This window comes from Amia ocellicauda, chromosome 4, assembly GCF_036373705.1.
Source record: "Amia ocellicauda isolate fAmiCal2 chromosome 4, fAmiCal2.hap1, whole genome shotgun sequence".
NCBI classification, from domain to species: domain Eukaryota; kingdom Metazoa; phylum Chordata; class Actinopteri; order Amiiformes; family Amiidae; genus Amia; species Amia ocellicauda.
The window spans coordinates 20268876-20296368 of record NC_089853.1 but is presented as its reverse complement, the minus strand read 5'-3'; the positions used below and the strand labels follow the sequence as shown (position 1 = coordinate 20296368).

Sequence of the window (27493 nt, the reverse complement as noted above, 5' to 3'; positions counted from 1 at the left end):
GCTTTCCCTCTTGGGAAGTCGCTCATTATTCCTGGTCTAATAGATCCATGGATGACTACAATTTTCAAGACAGGCCACGGATCAAAGAGCGACAACAGGTTGAGACCCACCGTGATTTGGGAGGAGTGTCACTGTAATTACCAGTCCGAATCCTGGGCTTTGTTAAAAGTGCTTTAGCACTGAATGATATTATAATGCTTTTCAATGGGATTTTCCCTTGATTAAGGTTCCGGCTAGGCGTAAGAAACCATGGAGAACAGACGAAATGTTCTTGGCTGATGGGCTTTATTTAACCTGCTGTTGCTCCTTAGCTTTGACAATTGCCTTACGACTTACTCTACACCTGCTCTTTGTAGATGCACTCCCCTACACTCTCCACCGTGTGAAAACATATGGGGATGCAATAGTTTTATCCTGTGCTGTGTCTCCATTTGCCCCACCCAGCAACCCCTTACCTGAGGGATACAGCCAGGATTCTCTCCACCTCAATCTTGCGTTTCACCACCTCAGTCACCACGCCTTTGTCAGGGCCTTGCTTTACTTTCTCGCGGCCGATGAGGTACACGCTCTTCGGGGTCAGGATAAGATCTCTCTTTATCTCCTGAACACAAACAAGAAACACAATTGAGACTGGAGTGTAAATCCAACAAAGATAAAACACTTGGGTACCCTTGAGATATATCTTTGTTTTTGTAAAGAGCATAAGAATTTAGGAGTACTGGTCCAAAAACTTACCAACTAATATTGAACTAAAAAGGAATTATTACTTTACAGCACTTAACCTTCCACAGAAACCAGCTTCCAACCAGAAAGTCAGCGCCTTTGCTCATCTTGTCACAGGCAGAGTGTGCTGAAGAATTTCACACTGTCACTGTGAAGATACCACATTCAGCCAAGTTTCTCCTTTACAAACCGCTTTGGTTTTGGGGTTTCCTGTACAATATCACAGCTGTCTGGAAGCGCAGGAAGCGGGAGAAGTCCAGAGCAGCCAAATTAACAGGCTTTTGTGGTAGTGATAGCGAGTCATTTCTGTCCATGTCAAATTCTTAATTCTTCAATTTATGACCCAGAACACTGTGCTTGGTTTAAATGATGTGTGCAGCAGAGGAATTAAACGGTTGAAGAAAAAAAAAAAAAAAACTGAAGCTGGAATACATAGAGTGTGTGGCCAGTACCTTGAACCGCCGGTCATATTTGGTGACTTTATCTGCGAAGTCGATCTTCTCCCGCTTCCCAACGAACTGCCGCAGCTCGGGCCGGTCATCCATGCCCAGGTAGTCACCCACGAAGTTCCTGTTGATGCTGTGTCTGCGCCTTTCCTTGCGATTCAGCAGCAAGTCAGAAGCTATTGGAAAGACACAGAACCAAAACAGAAACCATTGGCAACAGTGGAGTTTAGAGTCTGCTCTGTATCGAACTCTGTAAGGGGAATGCAAAATCTCTAATTCTCTAGTATATATATATATATATATATATATATAAATATATATATGTATATATACGTATATATATGTGTATATATATGTATATATATATATATATGTGTGTTTGTGTGTGTGTATATATAGATAAACAGACATATCCATGCATAGTAGGCTTGCAGTAGTTGGGTTTCAGAAATCCAGCAATGGAAAGGAGTTGATGTTCGGGAGTCTAGCGGTTAAAAAGCCATATGATAGGAGCACAAAATTGTTAGTGTCAGCATCAGTTGCCACATCACAAGAATGATGGAATGGTTTTGGACTTCCCTTCTAGGCCAAAACTCACGGCTTACAACATGACAGTGAGGAAACTGAACTGTTACAGTGGACAGGTGTTTTTTGTGTTTCTGCCTGGAAAGAAGCTGAGATGCCAGTGAAGTGATCGTCATGAGTCAGGCTGGGGTGCAGAAGATTCCAGTGTTCACATCATTTGTGACCAAAGTGAGTGTGGCTTCACAGGCTCAAGGGAAAACGTACCCTCCTCTCTCATCTGAACATATTTCTTCCTGGCCATGTACTTCCGCCACGCTTTCTGGATTGCACGGGCATAGCCATCAAATTTCCGATCTCTCGTCTCTTCAAGCAGAAACAGCTACAAAAAAACAAAAACAAAGGTAACTTCTTAATCTCTTGCTACAGGGAAGGCTGTTAGATGTTAGATCCACAATGAGTCATTACAAAATTCTTCTGTGGATGGACGATCGCATTAAGCTGCTTGGGGAAAGTGATACGTGATTAATTATGATGTGTTATTACAGTTTTACAACCCTGCAGTCTTACATTTTGCAAATTGCATTTGACCAGGTAAGAGATGTTGGGATATTAAACTATAATATCTATGTCAGTGATCAGTGACAGAAATCCAATGCTGGACAAATATACTACAGCAAAAGCCTTTTATTTCTAGCCATCAGTGGTAATGTTAATGTGTCTGACACCCCTTAATGACCACATGCAACAATAAAGACAATAGGCAGCATCTAAATGCATTAACTTGTGTAAGCTAGAGACATTGCAGTGTCACAGCCGAGTGAATTAAGTTAAAAATGATACATTCTTCATGTACTTATGCAGTATATCTTCAAATACTTTTTTTTTGGTTATAAAAACTGATTCCATACATGAGGTGTAAAATACTTCACAATAATTGGCGAGGGACTCCATGGCTTCACTGTGGATATTTGAATACTTTTTTTCCACTTTTGTATTCTTAAAATTAATTAAGCCACACACAAAAAAAGCCACGTCAGTGAAGCTAAAAGTGACATCTTGGGAAGACAGACCAAGTTAAAGAAAAGGCTGCTGAAAGACAAACACTGTAAGCGAAAAGCCTAAGATTTAAGGAATGTCTGCCTCTAAGCAAATAGCGAGCCTCGAGTCACAGCTCATATGGGCAACGCTTGCCCTGACGTAGAAACGGCTCGCTGGCTTTTCCCACTGCGCTGCTATTTCCTGCGCCAACTTGCTATGACCAACCAAAATTAAATCCTGCTTTCCAAGACACTAAACATCCTGTCTGATTTATAGCGCCCACATGCTGACTGGCAGTGCCGTAAAAAAAGTAACTAATGGTCAATTGTGCCTTATCAGTGTATTTCAACCAGCTGAGCTTGTGACAGAGAAACCTCTCTAAGAATCAAAGGTGTGTTTCAGAAACCAGCCCACCGCCCTCCATCGGACCATGAGGGTGGGGTGGAAGTGGTGTTTGGGGGGGGGTCTGGGTTCTACCTTCTCCCAGATCACACACTGTCATACAATCCCTGGCATTCACACATCACAAGGGCTGATTCAGGTGTGTGTCTGGAAATGTCAACAAGTGAGCTCACCAGCCCACCAAGTGACAAAAACAGCTTTCATAGCAAAAACTGCAGCCCTCTGTGTCTGAGGGAGGAAAAAAAAGAAAGACACACCCTCCATCACTGCGTCACACTCTAAATTAGACCAGGGGCAGACAGCCTACCAGCTCATGTTTCTGTACGTTCAATAGTGATATGAATGATATGAATCAGATGATAGTGAGAGGTTTTTGAGATTTTGTTAATTCAATGTTATTACACTGGCAATATAGCTACACATATATGTTTTTTGTGTACTTAGTCTACCATAGCTGAAACCAGAGACAGCCTTGTGACACACTCGTATGAAGGTCAGCTGACATAATGCTAGGGCAGGGGGCAGGACAGATGAGCTCTGCCACACGTTTTCATATGAAAATGAAAGCTACTCTCAGTTCGACAAAGCTCGGATCAGGCATCCTGTTGAACAGCATTATTGTTCTTAGTACTACCATAGGAGAATCCCCTTCCCCTCCCTTCTCCATCTCCTCCCAGTTCAGTTAGACCAGCCTACCGATTCTGGGGCTTTGATGAAGATCTTAGTGCGGCCCATTTGGAACTGGTCATGGTCCATGTTGACGGACTTGAGGAGGTGCAGAACCCCTTGCTTCTCATCGCCACGCCACTTAGGCCAGGACTCCTTGGTGAGGATGGCGTATCTGGGAAATAGATACAGAACAGAACGCAGTGAGGACAGGATGGAGCCCCAGGAGTCAAGGGGCTAGAGCCAAGAATGGGAACTTACATATGGAGCTTGTTTTTTTTTTATTTCTTTTTTTAATGAGTGGGGGAAAAGAATGAGGGATTTGACATAGTTTTGTTATCACCTAATCTAAGCGATGTCCTAGAATTAAATACATTTTGTTTGGAACCATCTCATTTGCCAGCTTAAACATAAATGTAACCTCACTTTTAATTGCAAAATAAATAAATACATGCATACATAGAGCCAGAACTGCTGTACCTAAAAGAGATATATGGCATGCCTTCAGAATGAGAGAGAGAGAGAGAGAGAGTGCACACACAGGGTGGCAGTGGGAGTGGGAGTGTGTGCAGAGCAGTTAGCGGGGAAGCAGGGAGCTGCGCCACGAGCCTGCGTCTGGGTTTCTAAAGCTCCAGCCAGGCAGAGTCAGGCCAGGCCTGCGGCGGTGGAGCCAGCTCTTTGCGTTTCCTCCCTGGGGAAGAGTCGAAGAGCCAGCGAGCTGGAGAGCTGGCGGGAGAGTGACTTCAGCCCTGCTCCGCAGCCCTCGGCCTCCAACGGCCCTATTGACTGGCTGCAGCACATAGGCTGTTCTCAGCAACCAGCCAACACAAACAATGGCAAAGTATGCACTTCCTGGTCGTCTCCCTCTGACGCCCATGTCCTCACGCGGGGGGAGAGAGCAGACTGAACTGTGTGACCAGCAGCCTGTTCTGGCTGTTATTCTCACCATCACCCTCTACTTAGTTCTGTACTCTGTACGCTCTCAATTGAACTGTATGCTCTGTCTCGTTCACAAGGGTGACCTTGCCCCAGAATAGTGTTCTTAAATGCGAGTTGAATTGCATAAAGGTGTTGGACAACAACATAAAAAATCTGAATGAAAGAAAGAAAGATAATGGAAATAATTATCAATACTACCTGTTGAGAAACTTCTGGAAGATCCGCCTGTATGCATAGCCAGCTCTCCTCACCCTGATGTTCTCCTTGAGACCCAGGTACTCCACTTGGTGCTTCACTCTAGAAATAACCCACACCAGCAGAAATCAGTGATGTCAGTGTCTGCAGAGATGAACCAGGTCCTACTGTGTTGGTGGATTCCTTACCCCCTGTACTGTATAGGCCTAAGGAAAGCTCCAAGAGGCCATTGACAGTAATACAGAGGTTTGTGGGTTCTTATCTGTCAAATAAACCTTTCTAGAAAAATCTACTGACTTTGTATGCTGCTTGCAGAAAGACTGGCTTGCCGAACAAAATGGAAATCAGATAGAAACTCTTATCTTTAAAGCATAACAGATGCATGAAAAAATAGTGAGGGTGGCCTCAGTATGTGTCTTTACTCTCTCAAGATTTGCCTCTGCTCCTTCACTCACAGCAGATCCTTTAATAAGTGACACCACCACCCATTCACCAATCAGGGTCCACTTCCCAGCACCCAACAGAGGATCAAAGCCCCAACCTGTCAGTGTTTAAATGGCTCTTAGGCCGACCTTAAGACTGTGTGGCTAAAGCTTCCGTTATTTCTTTAAGTGGTGCAATTTTATTTCCAAAGTAAATGGAAAGAATCCCTGAATGCACTTTTTTTTTTTTTTTTTTTAAACACGTGCTTCCTCTGGGAAGGCTTGTGTTTCAGCTCCCTGTATCATGAATCCTGGCCAATGTACTATTGTTGCACACAACAGGAAGGCGATCACGCCCTGAACAATGAAGTGCTCTAAATCAGTACATCATGTCCTGGCTGCCGCGGTAGAAAATACAAACGGCCCGAGAGCCGGCGGCTCCAACTCCACCTGCTTTTCCTTTTCAGACCCCTCATGTATTAGGAGAGACCACTCTACAAGGAACTCATGGACACTTGGAAGTCCATGTCAAAATATTTCTGAATAAATTACACAAAAACACAAAATTACACAGACTAACTGCTCCTATTTTTTATAGCTTTCTGTGAAAATTATATTTTGGGTTAAAAAGTTAAAACAGTAAAATACTATTCTTAAGTTCATACTCAATCTTTCAATATTTCACATAAATCAATGAATATAACTGCCAGTCTGCACAAAACGCTGATACACACTGTCGTTCAGGGATAATTTCTAGTGGACAAATGCAAGTATCAAAAGCTGAAAACAAAATCTTTAAACCTTATTTCATTATCTGATTAAGTTTGACCCTCAGTTAGCAGTTTAGTTTTACGAAATTAAGCATTTGCCGATTGGACACACATCTGCTGTGCAATGCTTGGCCTTACCGCGCCTCCTCCCAATCCTTTGGTTTCTTGGTCTCGTTGGGTTTGATGCAGCGGATGTAGTGGGGAGTGCACTTCATTAGGGTGCTGACAAGATCGTTCGCTTGTTTCTGGAAGAGACACAGGAATCGGGAGAACCAGACGTGACTGCAAGCACTTAAATGGGCAAAACTGTTGACTGCTTCCTACAGCCTGAAACTTGTTTTACTCCCTTTATAGAACCACACTCAAAGCATATTATGCTCATAGAGAGCAGTGCAGCACTGCACGGGTGGTTTTCGTTAAATCGGCCAAACGATCACCAAGCAACATTCAGTGTGTAATGAGAGAGATTCATTTTGAAGCATGTGCTTCAGATATGGATGACAGTTACTCTGTTCTTTTTATGTGGCAGTTGAACAAAATAAATAAAAACTAAACAAAGACAAACTGAACAAAATAAAATAAAATAAACAAATCTACTAATGTCCGAGAATATGTTATTCACCATAGAACACATCCTTCCCCAACATAAAAGCAGACCTCTCTAGAAGTTTCTCATGTGTTCCTATTGTAGTGGGATGACTATAATAAAGTCATATCAGATTGTTGGGCTGTGGTGGTGAGAGCTGCGTCTCCTTGCTGAATCAACGTCACAGACGGATGACTCATGGGGCCCAAACACCCAGGACTAACAATACAGCCAAAGAGCTTTTATCCATTTCCAGAGGCTGCACCTGCCTGGCAGAAAAGGGCAGTTTGATTTCTTTAGTCTCAATTCTGTGACTGAGGATTACATTAATTCGCATCACCTTGATTTTCATCCCAGCAGTTGTCGGGCGCCCCTTCTTTTCAGCCTGGAGGTTCTCTGGGAACATTGCCCGAATGAAAGATCTTAGAGAAAAAAAATAAAAAAGAAAGAATGTTAAGCACTGGGATGCATTCAGAAGTGCACTCAAGACAAACTTTCAAAGACTGACCTCTCTGGACAGTTCTTAAATAAACTGTGTTAGGAATCGGTTATAGCCGAGGCTCATGCTTCATATGAGTTAAGGCCTCAATACCCATAATTAAAAAAATAAAATAACTGTGGCTTTATGTTGGTGTGGTGGCAAAAGTAACTTCCACATATTTTAATCTTTAAAAAAAAAAAAAAAAATGTGGATTGTAATACAGACAATAACAAAAAGTGCATTCTTCCGTGTCGATTGTGTTGGGTTATGTTTATCCAGACTGAACAAAGCCAGCCTAACGATGGTCACAACGTAATAAAACTAACCATGTAAGAATTTCTCTGCAGCATTCCTGCCCCCCCCCCGCCTTTTTCCTTCTTTCTTATTATTTTTTCATGTTAAAGGATTATAAGTAATTGGAAAAACAAAAAAAGTGAAAACCAGAGAAAAAAGGAAATTTTATGGAGATTAATTCTTAATTGAATTCTTTGGGAGTTTATCTACTGCCAATCTCTTTAGTTTGCCTTGCAGAGCTGAATCTGAGAGTGCGACAAGACTTTCCAGTGTGGGACACACCGTGCCATACTAGGTTAAAGCACAGCACTGACTACAAGGTTCGTCTTCTGCTCATATTCTGGAAGTGAACTTGAGGAAGAGGTGTGCCGCCCCACTGTCTCAAGGCTGCCGGGGTCATCTGACGGGGAGTGCGTGTGTGTCCCCAGCATGCTTCAGCCTTGCATCACAAAAGCTGCACACAATTAAACTAGGCCTGCTTGCACAGATGGCAGACTTGGCTGAATAGAGCCATCAGGGGGCACAAGAATAGCTGGGGGAGCCCTTGGTGGAGCCCCTGTGGAGATGCTGCCACCGGCGCGCCAGGGCTGGGCCAGGCATACAATGCAATGCAAGCCTTTCGCAAAGCACTCTCCATATGGAGAACATCAATTGTGTGGAGGAAAACAGGGGGGCTCAGAGTTAAACACAGACCTCACACCCCCCTCCCTGCCCATCTTTGCTCTCTTTTCACTGTTTCAGTCTCTAACAAGATGTTTCTGCACTGGGGCCAGCTAGCAGGCCAGTGGTTACCTACATGTCACTGCTCTGCATCAGCTCAATGAGGTCAGTGAACAGAACGTCCCGGTTCCTTTCACAGAACCCGTCTGCATCGTACGACACCTGCAGGCAGAGACGCATAACATAAGTAACCGTGAGGATCTTTCTCACATCATTTTTTTTTGGGAAGTTATGTATTGTTGTGTGTACAGTAAGTTACAATAAAGTCAAGGAGATTTATTTATTTTTAAAACTCCTCAGCAATTGCAAACCCATTAATCACAGATCCCATGTATGAATTCCATGTTTTTCCCCTTGGTGTGTATAACCGTTTACATGGCCGCTCCATGCTTTACTCCGATTTCACCATGCTTCACCATGCTGCACTACAATAAACTTTCATAATGGATACCCTAAAGAGTTTTTTGGTTAAAGTCTGAATGCAATCAAGTACACTGAGCTAAATGTTATTGCCACTGACTGTGAGCAACCAATGGGTCATTGTCCCAAAACATGTACCACTGAGGATGATCATCAACTTGGCAATAGTTCCAAAAAACAAAACATTAATACATATCTTAACATAGGTTTTTAGTATAAAAATTAAAAAATAAATGATAGTTTCTATAGTGAAATCTTCACTAGTAGTAATTTGATCATGAAAAGTTGCAATTTTTTAGACACCATTTTGTCACATGCTTTTGTATCACAAACCAGAGTATATTTTTTTTAATAAAATGGATCAGAATTATTGTCTGCATTACTTATTAATTATAAGCAGAATTTTGACTGATATTATAATATATTAATTGATAACGAAATTAATCGTTTAGTTATTTACTATTTTCTTTCCACATCGTGTTCGAAACATGTGGTGTCGCATATAGTATTGAATAGAACCTACAGTGTCGTGATATATTATCAAATGCATATAACCGCACAAATATACAGTCGGGTTTGTAAAAAATCTAATGAGAATGCGTGCAGTGTTATGCAATCATTAAAAATAATTTGTTTCTGCAAGTGCTGTCTCCCAAAATCATGTTCGATCGGTATGTGAATTGGACGTAGTTTCTTGCACTAGGCATCCAATAAGACCATTTATTCTGCATTTATAAATAACCTACTGTTGGTGGGAAAATTACAGTTGCTAAATTTAGAAGGGTTACTATGTGTCAGGAGTTGAATGGGCGATTTAGTCGTGGTGTCTTATTTGTGACTTCCATCAGCAAAAAAGATCGACTTAAATTAATTGAAGGTAATTTAAGGTGGTTTTCAGTGGCCATGAATATTTACATATTGAATACAATCTAATAACAATGAAAATGTTTTTGTTTGTGTGCTTATTTTAATGTTTGTTGCATGTCGCGTTCGTGTTGCTCAGATTTCCACAGTTCTGCACAATTCCACACATCCCATTGGTGGAGCAGCACAGATCTGCGCTTCACAAATGCGACCACAGATCTCAAGCACTGTATTTAGTTAACAAGTTCATTGTTCACTGTTTCACTGTGAACCCTTTTTGTGCAAGTCTACAGCAGTAAAACATCAGAAACAAATGATAAATAATGCTAGAAGGTAGCAAAATGTTATTTTGGGTGTGCCAGAGAATGAAACACATACCCAGATATGGCCACAGAATGCACCTTTTAAAGAATGTGACATCCATCCATTCAGACTTTCATGAACACCCACAAATGCATACAGACATTGTTGATATGTTAAAATGAACATATCACACAACAAAGAACACAATAATATACTTTCCGTACACCGGTTTGGTGTCTGTTCCTATCAAAACCCTAGGGGTGGTGGTAAAAAGATGCCACTAGCGCAAAATGTAGCTGGCTGATCATCTTTTTTCATACAAATGAAATGAGGCATTTTAAATGAGGCATTTAATAATTTAAAAAACACAAGAATATAATAGATAATGACATGTTCAATTTTTTACTCTCGTGTAATAGTAGTGGTACATGGTTTTGGAGAATAACCCAAATACGAAAAATTATAAACAGTGGGCAAAAAGGGGTGTGTGTGACCGTGGCTCCTTTACCTTGCCGGCATAGTGGTGGATAATGAAGCCCTGGTTCCAGCTGTTGAAGTGTTCATGTGAGCTCACTTGCATGCGAAGCTTCTGTAGCAGCGTCTGGTCTGCGCCCTCGCCCACCGCGTGCATGGTGGCACACACGTCATCTAGGATGCTCATGATGCCCGGGGGGTTCTGGGGAGGCGCAGCGGCACAGGGACACGAGTTAAGGCTCCATCCTTGCAGCAGAGTGAGGCACCTGATGGCCTCATTTCCAATTGCACTACAGGCACCTGTGTATAACCCAGCCTTCTCCCCTGCCAGTCAGGCGTCATTTTTAAAGTGGCTCAAATCAGCAGGAGACGCGACCTTAAACTTAATTTAATTCACTGATGATGTTGAATTGCACTGGTTGAGTGGACACAAACATGTGCTGTGCAATGAGCTATCTTAATGCAGGGTATGTCATTACAGGTTATCTTAGAGTTAATCTACATCTACAGACATGTAGTTATACATAGAAAAGCAAACAATAATACATTACAATATAATAGGGTTTGCAATCAATTATTATGTTTTTTCATACTTTCACAAAACACTGTTTTGCATTTAAGCCCAAGATTTCCACTTTACACATAAGCCAACATGTCTGCTGACAAATAGTGCTGGCATCATGCTTTAAAACTAAATACAGGTGCTGATGAAAGAAAGGAATCCGTCTCTTAGCGCAGTCCCATTTGCTCGGCTGTCTATGAGGCACAAACACAAAGCGTGTTTTCATGGGAGGCGCCACCTTCCATTTTTAGCAAATGCAGTATGTCAAAACCACAGCTGCTGCCTAACTAGATTAAAAGGAAAACTTTGCCCCAGCTGTAAGGGAAGCGCAGCCCAGAGGTTTCCCAAGTAGAAATTGCTCTGGTTCATTTGTTCAGGACGAAACAGTAGCGGTGTGACATTTCAAATTACACTAAATGTGCTGCCATGCAGGTTTCCTTTCACACAGAATCCTACACAGGACCTTTGGGACAGAAATCAGAGGTATACATTTTTTTTTTCCTGTTCCTGTTCACGGATAAAAACCATGGTTAGCTGGATTAGCAGGTATGAATAATTGGAAACATGGGTACAAGGGAAGATCTCAGGCAGACAGTCATGGGAAGCACAGCCGACATGTGGGAGGGCACAGGCTTCAGAGAGTGGCTGTGTAGGACCTCGAGTGTGTCCGCCTGTCTGCCTGTCTGGCAGTGTGGAGAAGTAGTGCTGGGGGGGCAGGGGGGAATTGGCTGAAATGTAGCAAAAGCAATGCTACATTTTCAATGTCTACAAAGTGGCATTGCAATTTTTTTGTTAAACAAAGTACTCACAACTCTGCTTTCTATTAGATCACAGACAATCTTGTTGTTGAAGTACTCAATCGGAGTCCATTTGATGCCTTCCTGAATGTACTCCTCCTGGGGGGGGGGGGGGGGGGGAGAACAGAGAGCTTTGTGTGAGGGAAGTGCTTAAATTAAACCTGAACCAATTTAACAAAGAGAGATTACACACAACTGCTCTAATTTAACTAGGTATATATATGATAACGTGAAACTTCACCATACACCAAAATGCCAGAATGATATTCCACTTCCTCTGTCGACCTTTGTGTGAGGGAAGTGCTTAAATTAAACCTGAACTGACTTAACAAAGGGAGATTACACACAACTGTTCCAGTTTAACTATTTATTATTATTATTATTATTATTATATATATATTTTTTTTTATTTCTTGGCAGACGCCCTTATCCAGGGTGACTTACAACATAAGTGCAAAAATACAGAGAAGTACAAGGCATTAATCATTACAAATTCAACTTAGCTAAAACATAGAAATTCAAAATAATAATACATTTTACAAATATATTTTACATTTTACAAACTATGCATATATATGATAACATGAAACTTCACCATAATGATATTACACTTCCTCTGACAATCTTTGCCGTTGAATCTTATTTTAGGCATTTCTGATTTCTATGACAATATGGTAATTATAATGGAGTGCAAATGTCTTTAGATAGAAGAGAACCATGTTACCTGTTCAGCTTTCAGGGTGAGTTCAATGAAAATCTGTTGAAGTTTCTCATTCACAAAGTTGATGCAGAATTGTTCAAAGCCATTTTTCTGCAAGCAAAAAACATTGTTAACTAGAGTACCATACAGAGGTCTACAGGCAGGTTCACACAGTATCTTAGAAGAGAACATATGAAGTAACATTTAAAACAGCACCTACCCTCCCGCTTAGTTACAAATGTTATATATATATATATATATATTATTATCATAGTGGGGGTTGGATCCAGATATACAGTGTGCTCTGTAGCAGTAGTAAAGTGTCTTGGACACTGATACTGCAAGTCAGATTCCTAAAGAACAAAAGCAGATGACAGGAAGAGAGCAGTAACTCTCCGTCACTTTTGCCTTGACACCTGCTCATAAACAAAGGAACAAACGGAAGTGACCCTGATAAAAGGAGGTTGTTTTCATTGACAAGGTAGATAAACCACAAGTTTAATAGACACAAGAGCTGTAATGACCTGGGCCTGTGGGGAAATTTGGCAGATGGTGGATATGCTTTATGCATCCTGTGTATATACAGAAAAGGTTATCTACAAGTCACCACTGTCTTGCGATGGGAAATCATAGAGCACAACATTGCTGTAACCTGCTCTCTGCACATTTTATCTCCTGTAACCCGCAGCTTCCCTGTACAATCAGTGCCTTGGCATTATTCTTCTTTATGGACTGTTAAAGACATTACTCACATACTGTACCAAACACTAGGCCACTGTGAAGCTGTAAGTATTACAAGGATCTTACAGCAGGGAACAAGGCGTCGTTCTGCAGCTCTTAAAGTATTTACGAGGTTTCAACCTGTTTGGGTGGGATTATACTAAATCTGCACCAACAGATAAAGTGTGTTTTGTGTTGTTGAATGTACACGAGCTTTACAGAGGACTCCAGGCTCAAATACACTACAGCGACACAGAAGGGGGGTGCAATGTGATGCTCTGCAAGCACCTTTATACTGCCCGTAGCTGTGTGTGATTTAATAATGACACTATTAACAGTGATAGAATAGTGTAATAGGCCTGGCCTCTTGTGGAGTTTGAAGGATGGATGTAGCAGCCAGTCACTGCCTCATCACATGTGGCCTGTCCTGTTGTTCATGCCCTCCAGCCTCTGGGATGTCAGGGTTTAGCCCAAGCTGTTATTTAACATGCGTGTTACAGTTTAATTTGAAATAGAAGTACTGGAATGTGTATTTTCATAACGTGAGCTAAGCAAGACAAATGATTACCATGCCATTATCAATAAGTTGTGTTTACCTGGAAAATTTCAAACCCGTAAATATCCAGCACCCCAATGCTATAGTCCTGATGGTCCTTCACCACTGCTTTATTAATTGACTGCAATGGGGGAGAGAAAAATAAAAGTTACATACAGTACATATTGGTATACTAAATCAACATAGCTCAGCTGGTTTGCATATTACATTAAATTGCAGTATCATTAATAAAATATAGTTAATTAAAATAATCCTTGCATGGGCAGAATCTCAAAAAGCAACAAAACAAAACTGTTTCTCAATTTTTTGGGAACTTAACCATAACTGTAAACTAAAAGATGACATTCCCTTGTTATAAATCCAGTTACTCTCTCTAGCTCGGGCCCCAGGCCTAACATGGCAAGCCCACGGGTCACATATTAACACTAAATACAAGGCTGCTGACAGCAGTGCTTTTAAGGACGCTTTGGCCATAGACCTCAGCACTCGACTCGTACACTCACAGTCAGTTCAGCCAGGCTTCCAATGCCCGTGCAAGCCTGTTAGCCAGATGTTAGCACTCCATTAAAAATAACTTTGTTCCCCTTCCTATCTGCTACTTCAATTCTCTCTGACAGATTATTCAGACTAAAAAACTAAAATTTAGCAGCTTTGTTTTAACCAAACTGGAGTATATGGCTTAAGATGGAAACCCTCTGGAGCTCACAGGGGCAATGTGTTCAGAGTAGAGGACTGAGTTCTAATCCAGTTTAGAGTGAACCCTCTTGAGGTAGAACACCAAACACTGGCGTGATTAATTCAGTGTTTAATATCTCCAGGTTTTAAACATAAACTCAGTAACGCACACCCGCACAGATGTATTCACACCTCTGAAACACAGCATGCCTCCTTTAATGAGTATGACACTGTGTGGCTTGCTCTCCACTTTTTCTCTCTTCTCTAATCTTTCTCTCTGTTCTTGTAGCAGAGCCACAGCTGGACATGCGCACCTCCACCAGGTAGTCGAAGATGCGTGCATGCAGAGCCTTGGCAAGTGCGTCACGTGTGTAGCAGGCCTGCTCCACATTCAGCGTCACGTCGATGGACTCCGTCTTGCCCCCCCACTTGCTGTCCATCTTGCGGCTGGTGAGTTTGTCCTTCAGGCGGTGCTGGTCAATGCCCAAGAGGAAGGCAGGGAAAGCCAGAACTGTGGGGGGTTACGGACGACGACAATCAAAGCTCTTTAATACCCCACTACACATCTCTGAGGCCTAGAAATACACAATTTCCTTGCAATGTTCTAGATAGTGATGTCATACTGCCAGCTCTCACACCTGGATTAACACTGTTGAAGCAAAATATCATCAGCTGAGGAAGGAGACTAAAATACACCCAGGACACAAAGCAGCACTGGGCAGAAGCAATTCTTCATGATATTTCTGTTACACTATACTGAACCCACTTCATATATATACAGTATATCCTATATAACTAGATATACACACGCAACTCCTAATGGAACCAAAATAACAATTTTATTACCATCCAAGAAGATGTTCATTTCATTTCACAGCCGCACTGTGTTTGTTAACTAATGAAGGAGATAAACAGGTGTGCGTTTTGAACTGGCAGCAAAGGAGTTTTAAAATGGCCCCTGGGGTTGTTGCCCAGGCTCACCCGCCCCGGACCCTCATACTTCATTCTGCTGTGATTGCTTGGCCAAGGGTCGCCACACAGCCCCCCACCGGCAGGGTTACGTACACTCCTCGCTCTCCACAGCTGCGTAGTTCCCTGACTCCTTGAAGTTGATGTTGCCCAGGTGCAGGACCCCTGCAGCAATCTGCAGGACCATTGTTTGTTCTTCGGGGGGGATCCCAATCACTTTCATGGCATGCTGTGTGTCAGGGAGATTTACAAACAAATTAAAAAATAACCTACTAAGGCTTTTGTAAGGCTTTTAAAAGGCAAAATGTATAGTTATACCTGTATTAACTGAGGATTGGGATGTTTAAGAAAACAAAATCCAACTAAAACCAAATTGAAAACTCAATCTGATACATTTTAATTAGAAATACGGATGAAGGTTAACATGGTTGTCTGATTACATACAGGGCTAGAGCAAGGGTTAGAGTCCGCAGTAAATGTAAGACTTTGGTTAAGGTTTGGATTAACCGAGTTAAATTGATTGGGTATAGATTTTTATGGGCCTAGCTTCAGATTTAATGTTGTCTAGGGTTGCAGTTCAGGCAGTTTAAAATGGGGGTAGGTAACCTATTGATATAAAACAGGGGTATGGACCATGGCAAAGTAATCTTGAAAGTCAGAAGTGATAGTGATATAAAAATTGATGTTTAAAAAACGACTTCCTCTGTGTTTTAGTGAATCTCAGCTGGGAAAACATCTGCTTAACAGATATGCTCCCCAAACATCTTTCAGCTTTAACAGTAGATGATAGTTTCACTTGGAAGTCAAGTCAACAATACTTCCAATGGCCTTTACAGTGAGTGTTGTACAGAAGGCACTGTACATCTGTGAACTGATTTAAATTATAGTTTAAATTTAAACTATAATGTCATTAAACACATGGGTATAGATCCCACAAAGCTGCATAAATGTCAGTGTGATACTAAGGAGAGCTATAGAATTTCGACTCGTTTTAACGCTTTTCAATGTTTTGTTTGTTTTCTTCTAAAAATATTTCCTCTTCCTGCCTGCTCCAGTCTTGTAAACAGTCCCCAGGTGACATGATGAAACATCCAGGGCTCTCACCATCGTCTCCTGAAATTCACTTTTGTCGTTGATATCGTCCACCTTGTAGGATCCCGACTGATTGAGGTAACTGTAATAATCTAGGCTAGTGATTCCAAGGCTGCTTTTTTGTTCTTCCTTGGCTCCCTCTATGAGCTGCAAAGTACAAGTTTGGCATAAGAAAACCAATAATTACATTTCTACTTTGAAATCCCTAGGCGATAGAGGAGACACCTTGCCCTGTGTAATTATAAACTCTTCCAAAATAAGTACATTTCATGCTGTGATTTTTGTAAGATTCCTGCAGCTCTCCCTCCCAAAGAAAGTGCACTTATCATAGAATCTTTAATTCGCTTAGATTCCCAAGATTTAAAAACAGGTCACAAACCAATCAGCCAGCAGTGTCTCATTTCAAACATTTTTCTATATCTGGCATTCAAAAATGTGATCCTTGCACAAAATTACAGGAAATTATATTATAGGAAAGTGAAACCACTTCTGGGTTTTCCCACATACCTCAATAACACATTAAGAGAGAACTACATGCAATTTTTTAGCAACTAACCAGCATTTGACTGCAATATCCTTAAAAACTACTGGAATTGGGGATATCCCCCCCTCCAGAGTCTGTATCACCCACCTGGTAAAATATATGGAAGCTCCTCTCACCAGGATTTCTCATAACTACCCGTGATTTTTCCAGCAGGAAGTTGGAAATTTTCCCCCCATCTGGCTCCCCTCCTGCACTGAACTGGATCTCAAAGTATTTTCCCTGTAAGGGAAAGGAGAGTAGAGCTGTAGGGTCCTGAGCCAGGCAGAGAATGCACAATCCAGACCTCAAAAATGTCCCACAGTCTCTGTCCATTCAGGGACACACCTGTCTGTGCCTCGTGTGTCTGGCTGCTGTTAATGCCTAAGAGCCCTTTTATGGTAGTTAATTCTAATTGTGGTCCGTATACAAAAGTATATTTCCAAGAGAAGAGAGAAGATATGCAGGACACAGTAGCTACTATTAAATTTTTATATATATATATATATATATATATATATATATATTTTATTTTTTTTTTAATCTAAAGAGCAAGTTGAAGAGCCTAGTCTTTGTACTTATCCCACTCCTACTGGCGCGAAAAAGTATCCCAAAGAAATGGAAGTAAAACAACAACAACTGAAGGGTGAGGAGGGAGGTTAATGGTCTTTTGTTTTCAGTCACTAGCAATATTAAACAAGGAGGAACTGCAGCCGCCTCTGTGGTACTCAGGTTTACATGCATGACCATTGCCTCTATTTAAATGGTTGCACATAACTTTCACCAAGTCCAAAGAGAAAGGGAGAACCCAGTAATAAAACTAAAATAAACGCTGACTTCTTGTGAACTGCTTGTACAAAAATATTTTTGTTCTTTTCATTTTATTTCATTTATATAGCCACAACCACAGGACATGACAGTGCAAACAGGATGTTACCAGAAACACTGAATACTCACAAATCTGCTGGAGTTGTTGTTCCTCAGGGTCTTGGCATTTCCAAATGCCTCCAGCAAAGGGTTCGACTGCAGGATGATGTCTTTGACGTGCTGCAGGAAGAGCAGCCAGCACTTACTGTACAGTAGGTAGCAAGAATCTGAACACTGTCTCACATCCAGAATAGCACCCAGAATGCTGATTGCTGCGACATTACAGAAACTAACAACGCATCTGGAGCCGATTATGTATATGATCTGGGGACCATGCCTTTGAACTCTTCACCATGCTTCCGAGTCAAGTAGGTTATTTATTTATTTATGTATTTATGCATGTATTCACTTCTGTGTTAGTGCACATGGGTGACGCTGTATTTCCCAGAAACTGCTTTCTGCCCCCTTGCCTTCCCCCGCTCTCTCCAGCAGTCACTTTAAGAAACGGAAGTCTGATTGACAGTTGCTGAAAGCTTGATCTGCAAAATCTAGGCTATCAGTTCCCAGCTTAATTTACATTGCTTTGAATTGATACACTCAAAGTTGTGGCTCATCTGTATTTCTTAGGAATGGGTCGGTCATTATCAGGGACAGGCTCTGAGTGATCGCATAGCATATATAAAATAAAATGAGCTTTAAGAAATCTGCAGTGAATACATTGCCACAGCACTGAAAGTGAACGTGAGGAACTCGGCACTGTGACACCGAGACTAATCAAAGCAAGGCCCTCTGGCCCAGAGCAGAGCGCTTTCCTCTGACAATGGGGATCTTTGTTCAGTAACACAAAGCTACTCATCCCAGGGGCAACTCCCTCAGAATAATAACCCAAAGTGCAACACGTTAAAGGCAGATCCACACACATTCACTCATACACACTCACACACAAATACATACTCACACAAAACCTCCTGTTATGTAATATGAAATAATAAAGTGGAAGCTGTAATTTTGCTCTATTTATTCATAAACTCCCCAGCAGTAGAGTATCATTACACAGAAGTTCAGACTGTGATGGCAGACCCTTAAAGAGCCAAATACATTTTTTCATTTTAAGTTCTAAGCACACTGCAAAGGTCATATTTAATAAATATGAAGTAAGTTATGAAGAAAACATACAAATAAAAAAAAAGGTAAATAATCGGCAAATAGGAGTGATTATACTCCCCACAGTTATAATCTTAATATTATAGCCCCTGCTTCACTGAGCTCGCAGCCCCATAGAAAGATGTCAAGTGGCAGCTTGTGATTGATTGCGAAGTGGTAATATTTTGCAGTCCGTCAGGCCAGATTTCGTAGTGCAGGACATCTGGCTGACTGAGTGCTGAGCAGATGGCCCAGACTGGTGGCAGACTGGTAGCCTTGCATTCGGACAGGCCCAGGATGGGGGTTAATGGGCGGGAGGTGGGGAGGGGCGTGACGTATGACAGCCGCGGTGAATGGAATGGATAACTTAGACTTTTTTTAGAAGGAAGCTCAAGTTCATCATGACATCATATTTCCAGAGGGTTTCAAGACTGGTGATGTCAATTCAGTCAATGTACACCAGTATCTTAAGAAGGCTGAGACCCATGTTTCTTTGTGAGGGGAGGGGGATGATTTTGTTTTTGTTTTCTTTTGCAAATCAGATTTGTATTAAGAATTTCCCACCGGTACCGAATCGTGAAAGATCCTTCCAAACATGTTGTGGGCTGCCAAAAAATTGACAGCAGTGCTGGTCTCGGCAGTTCACTAAACCTTACTTACAGATGTAGCGGTGGGGCGGGGGTATTGTAAGACACTCACCTGGACTTTGGGCCCTCCGCCCGACACTCTGGAGATGTAGCTCATAATGTACTTTGCTGCCACAGTTTTCCCAGCACCACTTTCACCACTGAGGAAATGAAGCACAAAAATTAAGTTATTGCTGTTCGTATTGTCATTTTTATCATGCATGAGCATGACAAAAAATCTATACATTTCCTTTTTTGTGCATGGACTACATAGTGAGTATTTACCACCTACTCCTACAGCACCCTATTGTGTTTGTTCAGGGGTCAGACTTTACAAGACTTCTTTGCAAGTTGTTTAAACTCATTGTAAGTACTGTTTTCCGCTGACTTAAAGATGTGATTAGACACTAACCACACTCAAGGGTCCTTTGTTTCATAGCTTATATTTCATTCCACAAGATAAACAGCAGTTAATTATTCTCAGTGTCAGTGACACATTATTCTTAAACCTTGATGCTGCACAACCTAGTTTGTACATATAAAACACATCAACTGCCTACATTGAGATGCATTTTTTAGACCACATGCTTTGAGAATGGCTGTGGCCTGTTAAGGCAGGTTTTAGTAAACTTACAGGATTTAACAAATCCATGACTGTAAGTGGACACTTATCCCCAAGTAATACAAATTAAGGATTCAGGGAGTACTGGGGAGATTTCTTAAAAGAATCTTAATGCCTCTTGCCAGGCAGATTAGCATTCTTCACCCACCAACCCCCAAGTCCCTGGGAAAAAAGTTACTGCTTGCTTTAAAAACCGAGCTACGACTGGTAACTGGTATGATGACGGCAAACTCGAGTCAAGTGACATGAGCCGCTCCTCAGATGTAGTCAGAACAGTTTCAACGTTCATCTCACTGCAGCATGACAAAGGAAAAGAAAAAGAAAAAAAGATGAACGAGACCACTCACTTCAGAATGGCAACCTGGAAGCTGGTCAAGAGCAGCCTATTTTAAAACTTCCTGAATTGCCAGATGAAATATTGTTAATCACATCCCGGCTGTGTGAAGCACACGCTTCCTGCCCTGTGCCGTCCTGTCCTGAGAGGGAGAGATGAGCCCCTGTGACAAAGTCGTTTCCTGGCTTTCAGTTTTTCCACATGTGCAGGTTTATGCACCTTCAGATGACACAGCCCCTGACAGAACTGCAGTTTAACAAAATCATAATTGAGCAGTTGCACATCAAGATTTTTTTCCCTCCATCCCACCATCTTCCTAACATCGCTGCTGAATTGTACGTATGTGAACATACTTGGCTTGGCTTGACATTACAGTAGTATGCCTTCACAGTTTGTCATTGCAGTCATGCCTTTTGAAAAGCAACAGCTGTGGCTTGGATGCTTGGCAGTTATAAGGAGGAAGTCTGGGGAAGTATCACTGCCAGCACATTACAGTAACTCTGGGGGCTTCTCTTGGAGGAATATTAGGAACTTTATTCACTGTTCTCTGTAGTGTTCCGTTCCACTGTTTGGCTACAAATTACATTCCCATGTACACACAAATCTGCACCCTTTCAGACTTGCAAAAGAAACAAATATAGTCAGAAAAAGACAGAGGCTAAGATCTGTGATTTCTAGGGTCCTGCGTTTTACATGACTTTTCTGCATTTTAGTCATGCCCAAATCCAGGGACCTATTGAGTGGGACGTTGGAGGCTGGTCACGAAGTCTGTTGTGGTGTAGACATTCATTAATCCCATTTTCAGTCACGATGCAGTATAAATAATCCATTTCGCTTTGCGTCTTAAAGGAAGAAGTTCCAAACAGACCGTCACACTGCCTAGTTGAACATCAAGTGTGATAAAAATAAAAAAAAGAACAAGCTACAGTACAATCCGGAAGTGCATACTGCATATGAAGCCTCGCTACCAATTTCACTTGGAAATCAGTGTCAGATTTCTGTTTCTATGAGGGGGAAGGGAGCATTTCAGAACCACACACCGATCTTCTGTCTGTGGTGCTCTCTTCTCCTGTCTTGTCATTTTTTCAATGTCCTGCTTTAAATGTTCTTACCCAGAATGCAGTGTGTTGTTGCTTTTTTTTTGTTTGTTGTTTTTTCCTCCAGCTACACACTGGCAACAGAGACGCTCCAAAATGCCCTACGTTTATAGGTTTTGAGTCAGGCTCGCTGGTCCTATTTTTACCCGCTGCAGGGGTGTTCCCATTGCATGCTGTAATTATGCAGCAGTCAGATGCTAAACACATTTGGGACTTCCTCTCAGATTTATTAGCTGAACAAAAGAATACAACTGCATTCACTGAGACATAGTACAGGCTCACTCCCATCTGCCTCCTCCAACAACATGGGCACCGGAGGCAAGGCACTATGTCCCTTTTCCTTCAAATGCTTCCTCCCCAATTAAAACCACCTGTATTGCCATGGAATTCCCCATTTTTGCATTCCCATTGTTTCCACCCTGCGAAGACACAGCACTCTTCAGTGTTTTGTTTAGTTTGTTTAGTATTAATATATATATATATATATATATAAATAAAATGCTTTTGTGGTCTTCCCAGACTACCTTTAATAGACAAGTATAGCTTTTACATTTTGTTATTTAAAAAAAAAAAAATGTATACTTGTATATTAAAAAAAGAAATACTATTATAAAGTGTTAAACAGACGTTTGTGGTATATCATTAGATACTGCCAAGATTAGGAGTGTGGGAAATAATTCAGAATCAGAAGGCAAACCCTGGCAACCTAAGGCAGCCCATGTTGGCAGCTCAGGGTTCAGTTCTGTGTGCAACTGGGAACACAGACGCCACCCTTCTCCAAACTCAACAGCACTGCACTGGCTTGGAGCAAGACATTTACTTTCTTCTCTTGACATGAAAAACAAAATCTTACATTGGCAGCCTGGTGCAGTGCTACCTATGAGAAGTCTTCTGTATCGAGGTACAAAACATTCCATGGATCAGCTGCCATGCTGGTCAGAATGTGTTCTTCCTGAGTTTTGGAAGCAGTCAAGATTGCATTGATAATGTATTTCAAACATCGTTTTCCAAGCTGGGAGGAATGCATCTCGATGTCATCAGTTTGTAAACTAGACCTTGTATACCTTCCAGTGACAGGAAACAGGATAGAGTATGTGGGATTCAACAACACAACAGGGTATGAGAATGCTTATACATCTATCCCTGGCACGGAAAGCCAGGGAAACTCCAGGCCTGAGCAATCACAATGAAGCAATGGGGAGTGGAGTGGCGAGGGAAAAAAGCACGGTCAACACTCCACTAACTGCCTCCAATAGCGAATTTTGCAGAGTATTACACTTTTAGAAATGTTTCTCTGTGCTGCTGACCACATGCTTGTTCGGCTGCATGCTCAGTTTTGTTTGCTAATCTGGTTCATTGCTATTACCGTTCCACTTCTTTTTATGTGGGATACTGTACTGGCAGCTACTCACTCTGCAACAACAAGGGAAACTGCTGAAACAGGACCAAATCACCATGAGGTAAGCACTTGCCACCAGGCCGCAACTGCCCCCGACTCCTACCAAATAAAGCCTCAAACCATGAGATGCCAATTATCAAAGCTGTGCCCTCCAAAACCCTTAACAAACATATACCCTCATCTGACAGTTCCCAATCCTGACAAAGCCCCACCCCTGTTTCCCAGTGCTTTCAATTATATCTGGAGACAAAACAACAGCACAGCTTACGTCCCTCCCCTGTGGCCTCCAAGGTAGACATTATCCCCCGATGGGTGGTCTTCAGCTACAGCGCAGAAGCGTGAAACAATATACACAGTAACATTCCCCAGATCCAGGGCCTGTGGCTTTTAACGACAGTGTACCTGGCCTCACGCAAATTACTGCCAACTGTCAAAGCAGTAGAGTTCATAGTTCTGCCTGGCAGAGCCACTGCTGGATCACACCACAGGCCAAACAAGTTGTTGCAAAGAGAGAGACACACACATACACCATGCAGACAGACTCTTGCAGCTCCCAGAGCAAAGCTTCCTAACACACAACACACTCTGCAAGAGAATTACCGCTGTCTGAGCCATCAGGTCACATGGGCTCACAAGGCAGATACGGAGAGGGCACTGTGGACCACTGGTGCTGACCATGTGTTCTGTCAGCACTGCTTAAATATGCCATGAAATGCAAATGAAACACTCTCAGCAACTGGTTGGTCCACCACCATTCAGTATTTACAAAATAGACTACAAAACACCAGCTATGAAGTACCTTTGGATGTTTACCAGTATGTACAACAAACCAGTTTAACTGGCTAGATAGCCTGTTATCTACACTGGTTTTTACAGGTTTCTGAAACCATTGCCACCTGTATGCTGTGAGATGTTTCTGTGCAACAATCTCTAATCTGCACATTCTCCTCCTGCACAATACCATCCCTGCCCACACACACACATACCAGTGCTGTACATAGCATCTCCTTCCTCTATTGCAAACATCCGGACAATGAATGGCCACACTGCAGGGAGAAAACCAATTACCTGATGATGACGCACTGATTTTCTCGATCGATCATCATGTTCCTGTACATGTTGTCAGCTAGGGCATAGATGTGTGGAGGGTTCTCATACTGCGCCTGAAAAGATGGATAGAGAGAGAGAGACAGACAGACAGACAACAGAGTCATCCCAAGTTTGGCAGCATGTCACAAGTCTGAAATTATGTATCACTATAATGGAGGTTTTGGAACTATTTTGTGTTACCAGTTATGTATTTGTTTACGTGCCAGACTTTCATCATGATGCACTTGAAGCACATTTCAGGTCTACAGAGGCTGAGGTTTTTGGGGATGGGAAGTGTTGGGGGCTTAGGTGGCCTTGTTTTGTTAGCCTCCCAACTCCAATAGGCAGGCTGCACTGACATCACAGCAGCAGCCACTTTAAATGCAGCAGTGCAGGTCTGGGCAGTTTATGTTTGTGCCCGCAGAGAGAGGAGTCACAACACCCTCTGGAGTCACCATCTTATTCTACGCAACTAAAGTCCTGCTGCAAACAGTGTGCTCAGCGCGGGGGCTCTCTGCCATCGCAGCAGCATAAAGAAACAGCTAGAAAAAAAATGAAACCATGAAAGGACACAGCTAGGCGGGAGAGTTTTTGTTTGAGCAGACTTTCTATCCTGAACCTCCTCCTGTCTCCTACCCCTCAGGACTGGGCAGAACCACCCTCTCAAATATTTCTGTCATGTACTCACCGCTCCCTGGTACATTTCCACTTCTTTGTCTCCAAAGTAAGGCATCTGTTTGAACGGGTTAACCGAGATGAGAACAGGCCCAATGTATGTCTGTGCAGCCGAGTTAAGGTTCGTTCCCTGCAGAGATAAATGCTGTGCACCTTTTCAGTTCCCATTGGTTACAGAGTTGTTGTCTTTTTAAACATCTAGGCGTAACCGCGTGCAGTTCCTTCAGGTAGGATGGTTTATTGACATTCGGAGTGGTTTTAAAACTGTATGTGCTAACCTGCATCCCCACATCCCCTTACTTAGCTTAATATACTCAGATAAATATACTCATCACATGTGACTAATTAGCAGATTTTTAAGACTGTGTAAGACAGGCTGCACACCACTTGACTACATCATTTAATAAAAACAGAGCTTGAATTTTCCATTAAAAATAAATAAAAATTAAATAAAGATCAGACATCAAAGTAATGCAATAGTTGCAACCGCTGATCCTTGTAAAGTGTCTCTCACCCCATCAGGGGTTTAAAATATATTTTTAGAGTGTGAAAAAGCTGCACCATTGCAAAATGATCTAACTCTTGCTAATAAGGAAATGAGATCAGCCCAGTGACTCCTGAGGGACGGCATGGAGTGGTTTTTGATGGGGTCAAAAGCCACTTAAAGACACAGCTTGCACTCCTGCCGACAGTAGCCGCTGTGTCTGCATCGAGTATTCCAGTCCGCTATTGACAAATAAAGGCTGTATTCAGAGGCCTGCTGTAGTAATCCCCAGATGAAGTGGTACTGTGTGCCACACTGTCATGTTTTTGCAACAATTAGGGAATTGATTCAGAGTTTAAGCGAGCGCGATGCAGCTAAGCTTCGTCATACTTCACCAAGACTTCTTTTAACCCTTGGCTTTCTCCTTTCCGTGATATGTTTTCCTGAATCTGTGAACATTAAATGACCTTTTACTACTTTGAGTGAGCATCAGCATCAGAGTGAGCTAAGCAAGTGCGAAGTCAAGATCTCATTTTATGTAATTCTGCAATGCAGCCTCAACCGTTTCCAGACAGACACTGTAGCACATTTAACTTCCAGGTCCACAGATTCGCATGTAGAATTAGATTTATGAAGTGACAGATTCATACAGTCTTTCTAAATTAAAATGACAGTGTAAGTCTGCACGATGGTCTGGGTTTGTGCTGTAATGGGACGCTGCGCACACAGAGCACAGCTGAAGCGATTGCGATTTTTTGAGAATGTTGCTTCGACGTGCCAGCTCTGACTGCTGCTCTGTTGACAAACCAAACAGGCGAGCTACAGTTAATTGTGTTTAACAGGAGCTGCTGTGAGTTGTCTTCTCTCCAGTAGTTGACTTAACTAGGCTTTTCGCTCTTTACAATAGGATGCTCAACAGAATCCCAACAGAAGGCCTTTTAAATCAAGCATCACCATTTAGTTCTCACAATGAGCAGATCCTGATATGCCTCATAAGTAACTATCCTTCCCTGATGAATGGTCTTCATGATTATTAAATCAATTCATAAATAATCTTATAAGACTGGAATAACTAACAAATCCTGCAAACCAGGATATACACTTTAGAATATAGACACACATACACATACAAGCAGTGAACCTGTGGGGGGGTGAAAAAAAAAAAGAAAAAGGATACGAAGATCCAGTCGTCCATGTAGCGTTTCTTCAAGTTCTCCACGATAGCATCCTCATTGATCTTGCTCAGCAGGACCATGTCGTCCACTCCACTCTGCTTGACATTGTGACTCTGCCAGTGGTACCGGTGGCCTTTGCTCCCCTGTCGTGACAAAAGAGAAGTCTTCAATAGACAACAAAAAAACAGAAACAACAAAAGAAATGCCCACCAGCTACACCACTGCAATGACACACGATCCGTGCAGTGGACTTTCCCGCTGTATTACTCTTGTTAATGGGGTACAGTCTAAAATAACTCATTAGTCATGTAGGAGTCATTTTCAGAGACTGCAGGGACTGGGGATGGAGGGTGGGGGATGGGCTATGCTGCTAAGGCTGTGGGTGCAGAGTTTCTGGTCAACGGCACCTTGGACCTCTCCTTTGGAGGCTGGAGTACAAACAGGTTCAGCAATTCTCTCAGCGAGCCAGTGGTCGAGCCAGGCAGAGAAACCTCCTCTCTAGTTCTACAAACCAGTACGTTTTCTATTTTTGTTGTTGGTTTGTTTTTTGTTCTTTGGAAGTATGTTTCTTTTTCTTTTCCCATTCAATAGCTGAAGTCATTATCATCAGCTGTGAGTCACGGTCATCTGGCCTACTATATCAGTCCTGTAAATGCTGTGAGCAGCATTTCTCCAGGGTGCTGAACTGTAGCAGGCCCAGATGTTGTTCTAAAGTATTAGTCAAAGCAGAACATGAATTTTTCACTGCCAACTCCCTGGAGTCTGATGGAGCCATATTATTTATTTATACATACATTATAAAATAAAAAATAAATTAAATCTGGAGTTGTGTTAATACCCTAAAGGAACTGAGGTTGTGGGGGTGCAGTTAAACAAAGGGTCACATGCCATTTATAGCAATGACTTAAATAGACTATATTAGGCAGCTCCCCAATGATGACGTTTACTAATCTATCACATGAAGCTATGGGGTGGGGGAAAGTAGCTCATTTTTAAATGAATTAATTTGGGTTATGGTTCATCCATGATAATAATAATAATAATAATAGAACAATAGAACATTAAACTATGAATTAATATAACATAATTGACCGCATAATTGAGTGTATATGGTTTCTTGTTT

General features: G+C 42.0%; 1 protein-coding gene across 2 annotated transcripts in view; it reads right to left on the bottom strand.

The window, feature by feature from the left end:
- Positions 1-27493, bottom strand: part of myo1ea (myosin IEa) — a 59331-nt gene that overhangs the window by 10671 nt on the left and 21167 nt on the right. For both annotated transcript variants that reach the window (XM_066701293.1, XM_066701294.1), the window contains exons 2-22: positions 26373-26513; positions 24725-24814; positions 24016-24110; positions 19569-19656; positions 17817-17906; positions 16971-17102; positions 16352-16486; positions 15344-15476; positions 14593-14789; positions 13644-13724; positions 12352-12438; positions 11640-11726; positions 10303-10470; positions 8284-8369; positions 7053-7134; positions 6265-6371; positions 4938-5036; positions 3831-3975; positions 1959-2073; positions 1176-1345; positions 456-601 (exon numbers count right to left, since the gene is read on the bottom strand). In XM_066701293.1, coding sequence (XP_066557390.1) covers positions 456-601; positions 1176-1345; positions 1959-2073; positions 3831-3975; positions 4938-5036; positions 6265-6371; positions 7053-7134; positions 8284-8369; positions 10303-10470; positions 11640-11726; positions 12352-12438; positions 13644-13724; positions 14593-14789; positions 15344-15476; positions 16352-16486; positions 16971-17102; positions 17817-17906; positions 19569-19656; positions 24016-24110; positions 24725-24814; positions 26373-26513 — 2474 coding nt within the window. The remainder of the gene's footprint in view (positions 1-455; positions 602-1175; positions 1346-1958; positions 2074-3830; positions 3976-4937; positions 5037-6264; positions 6372-7052; positions 7135-8283; positions 8370-10302; positions 10471-11639; positions 11727-12351; positions 12439-13643; positions 13725-14592; positions 14790-15343; positions 15477-16351; positions 16487-16970; positions 17103-17816; positions 17907-19568; positions 19657-24015; positions 24111-24724; positions 24815-26372; positions 26514-27493) is intronic.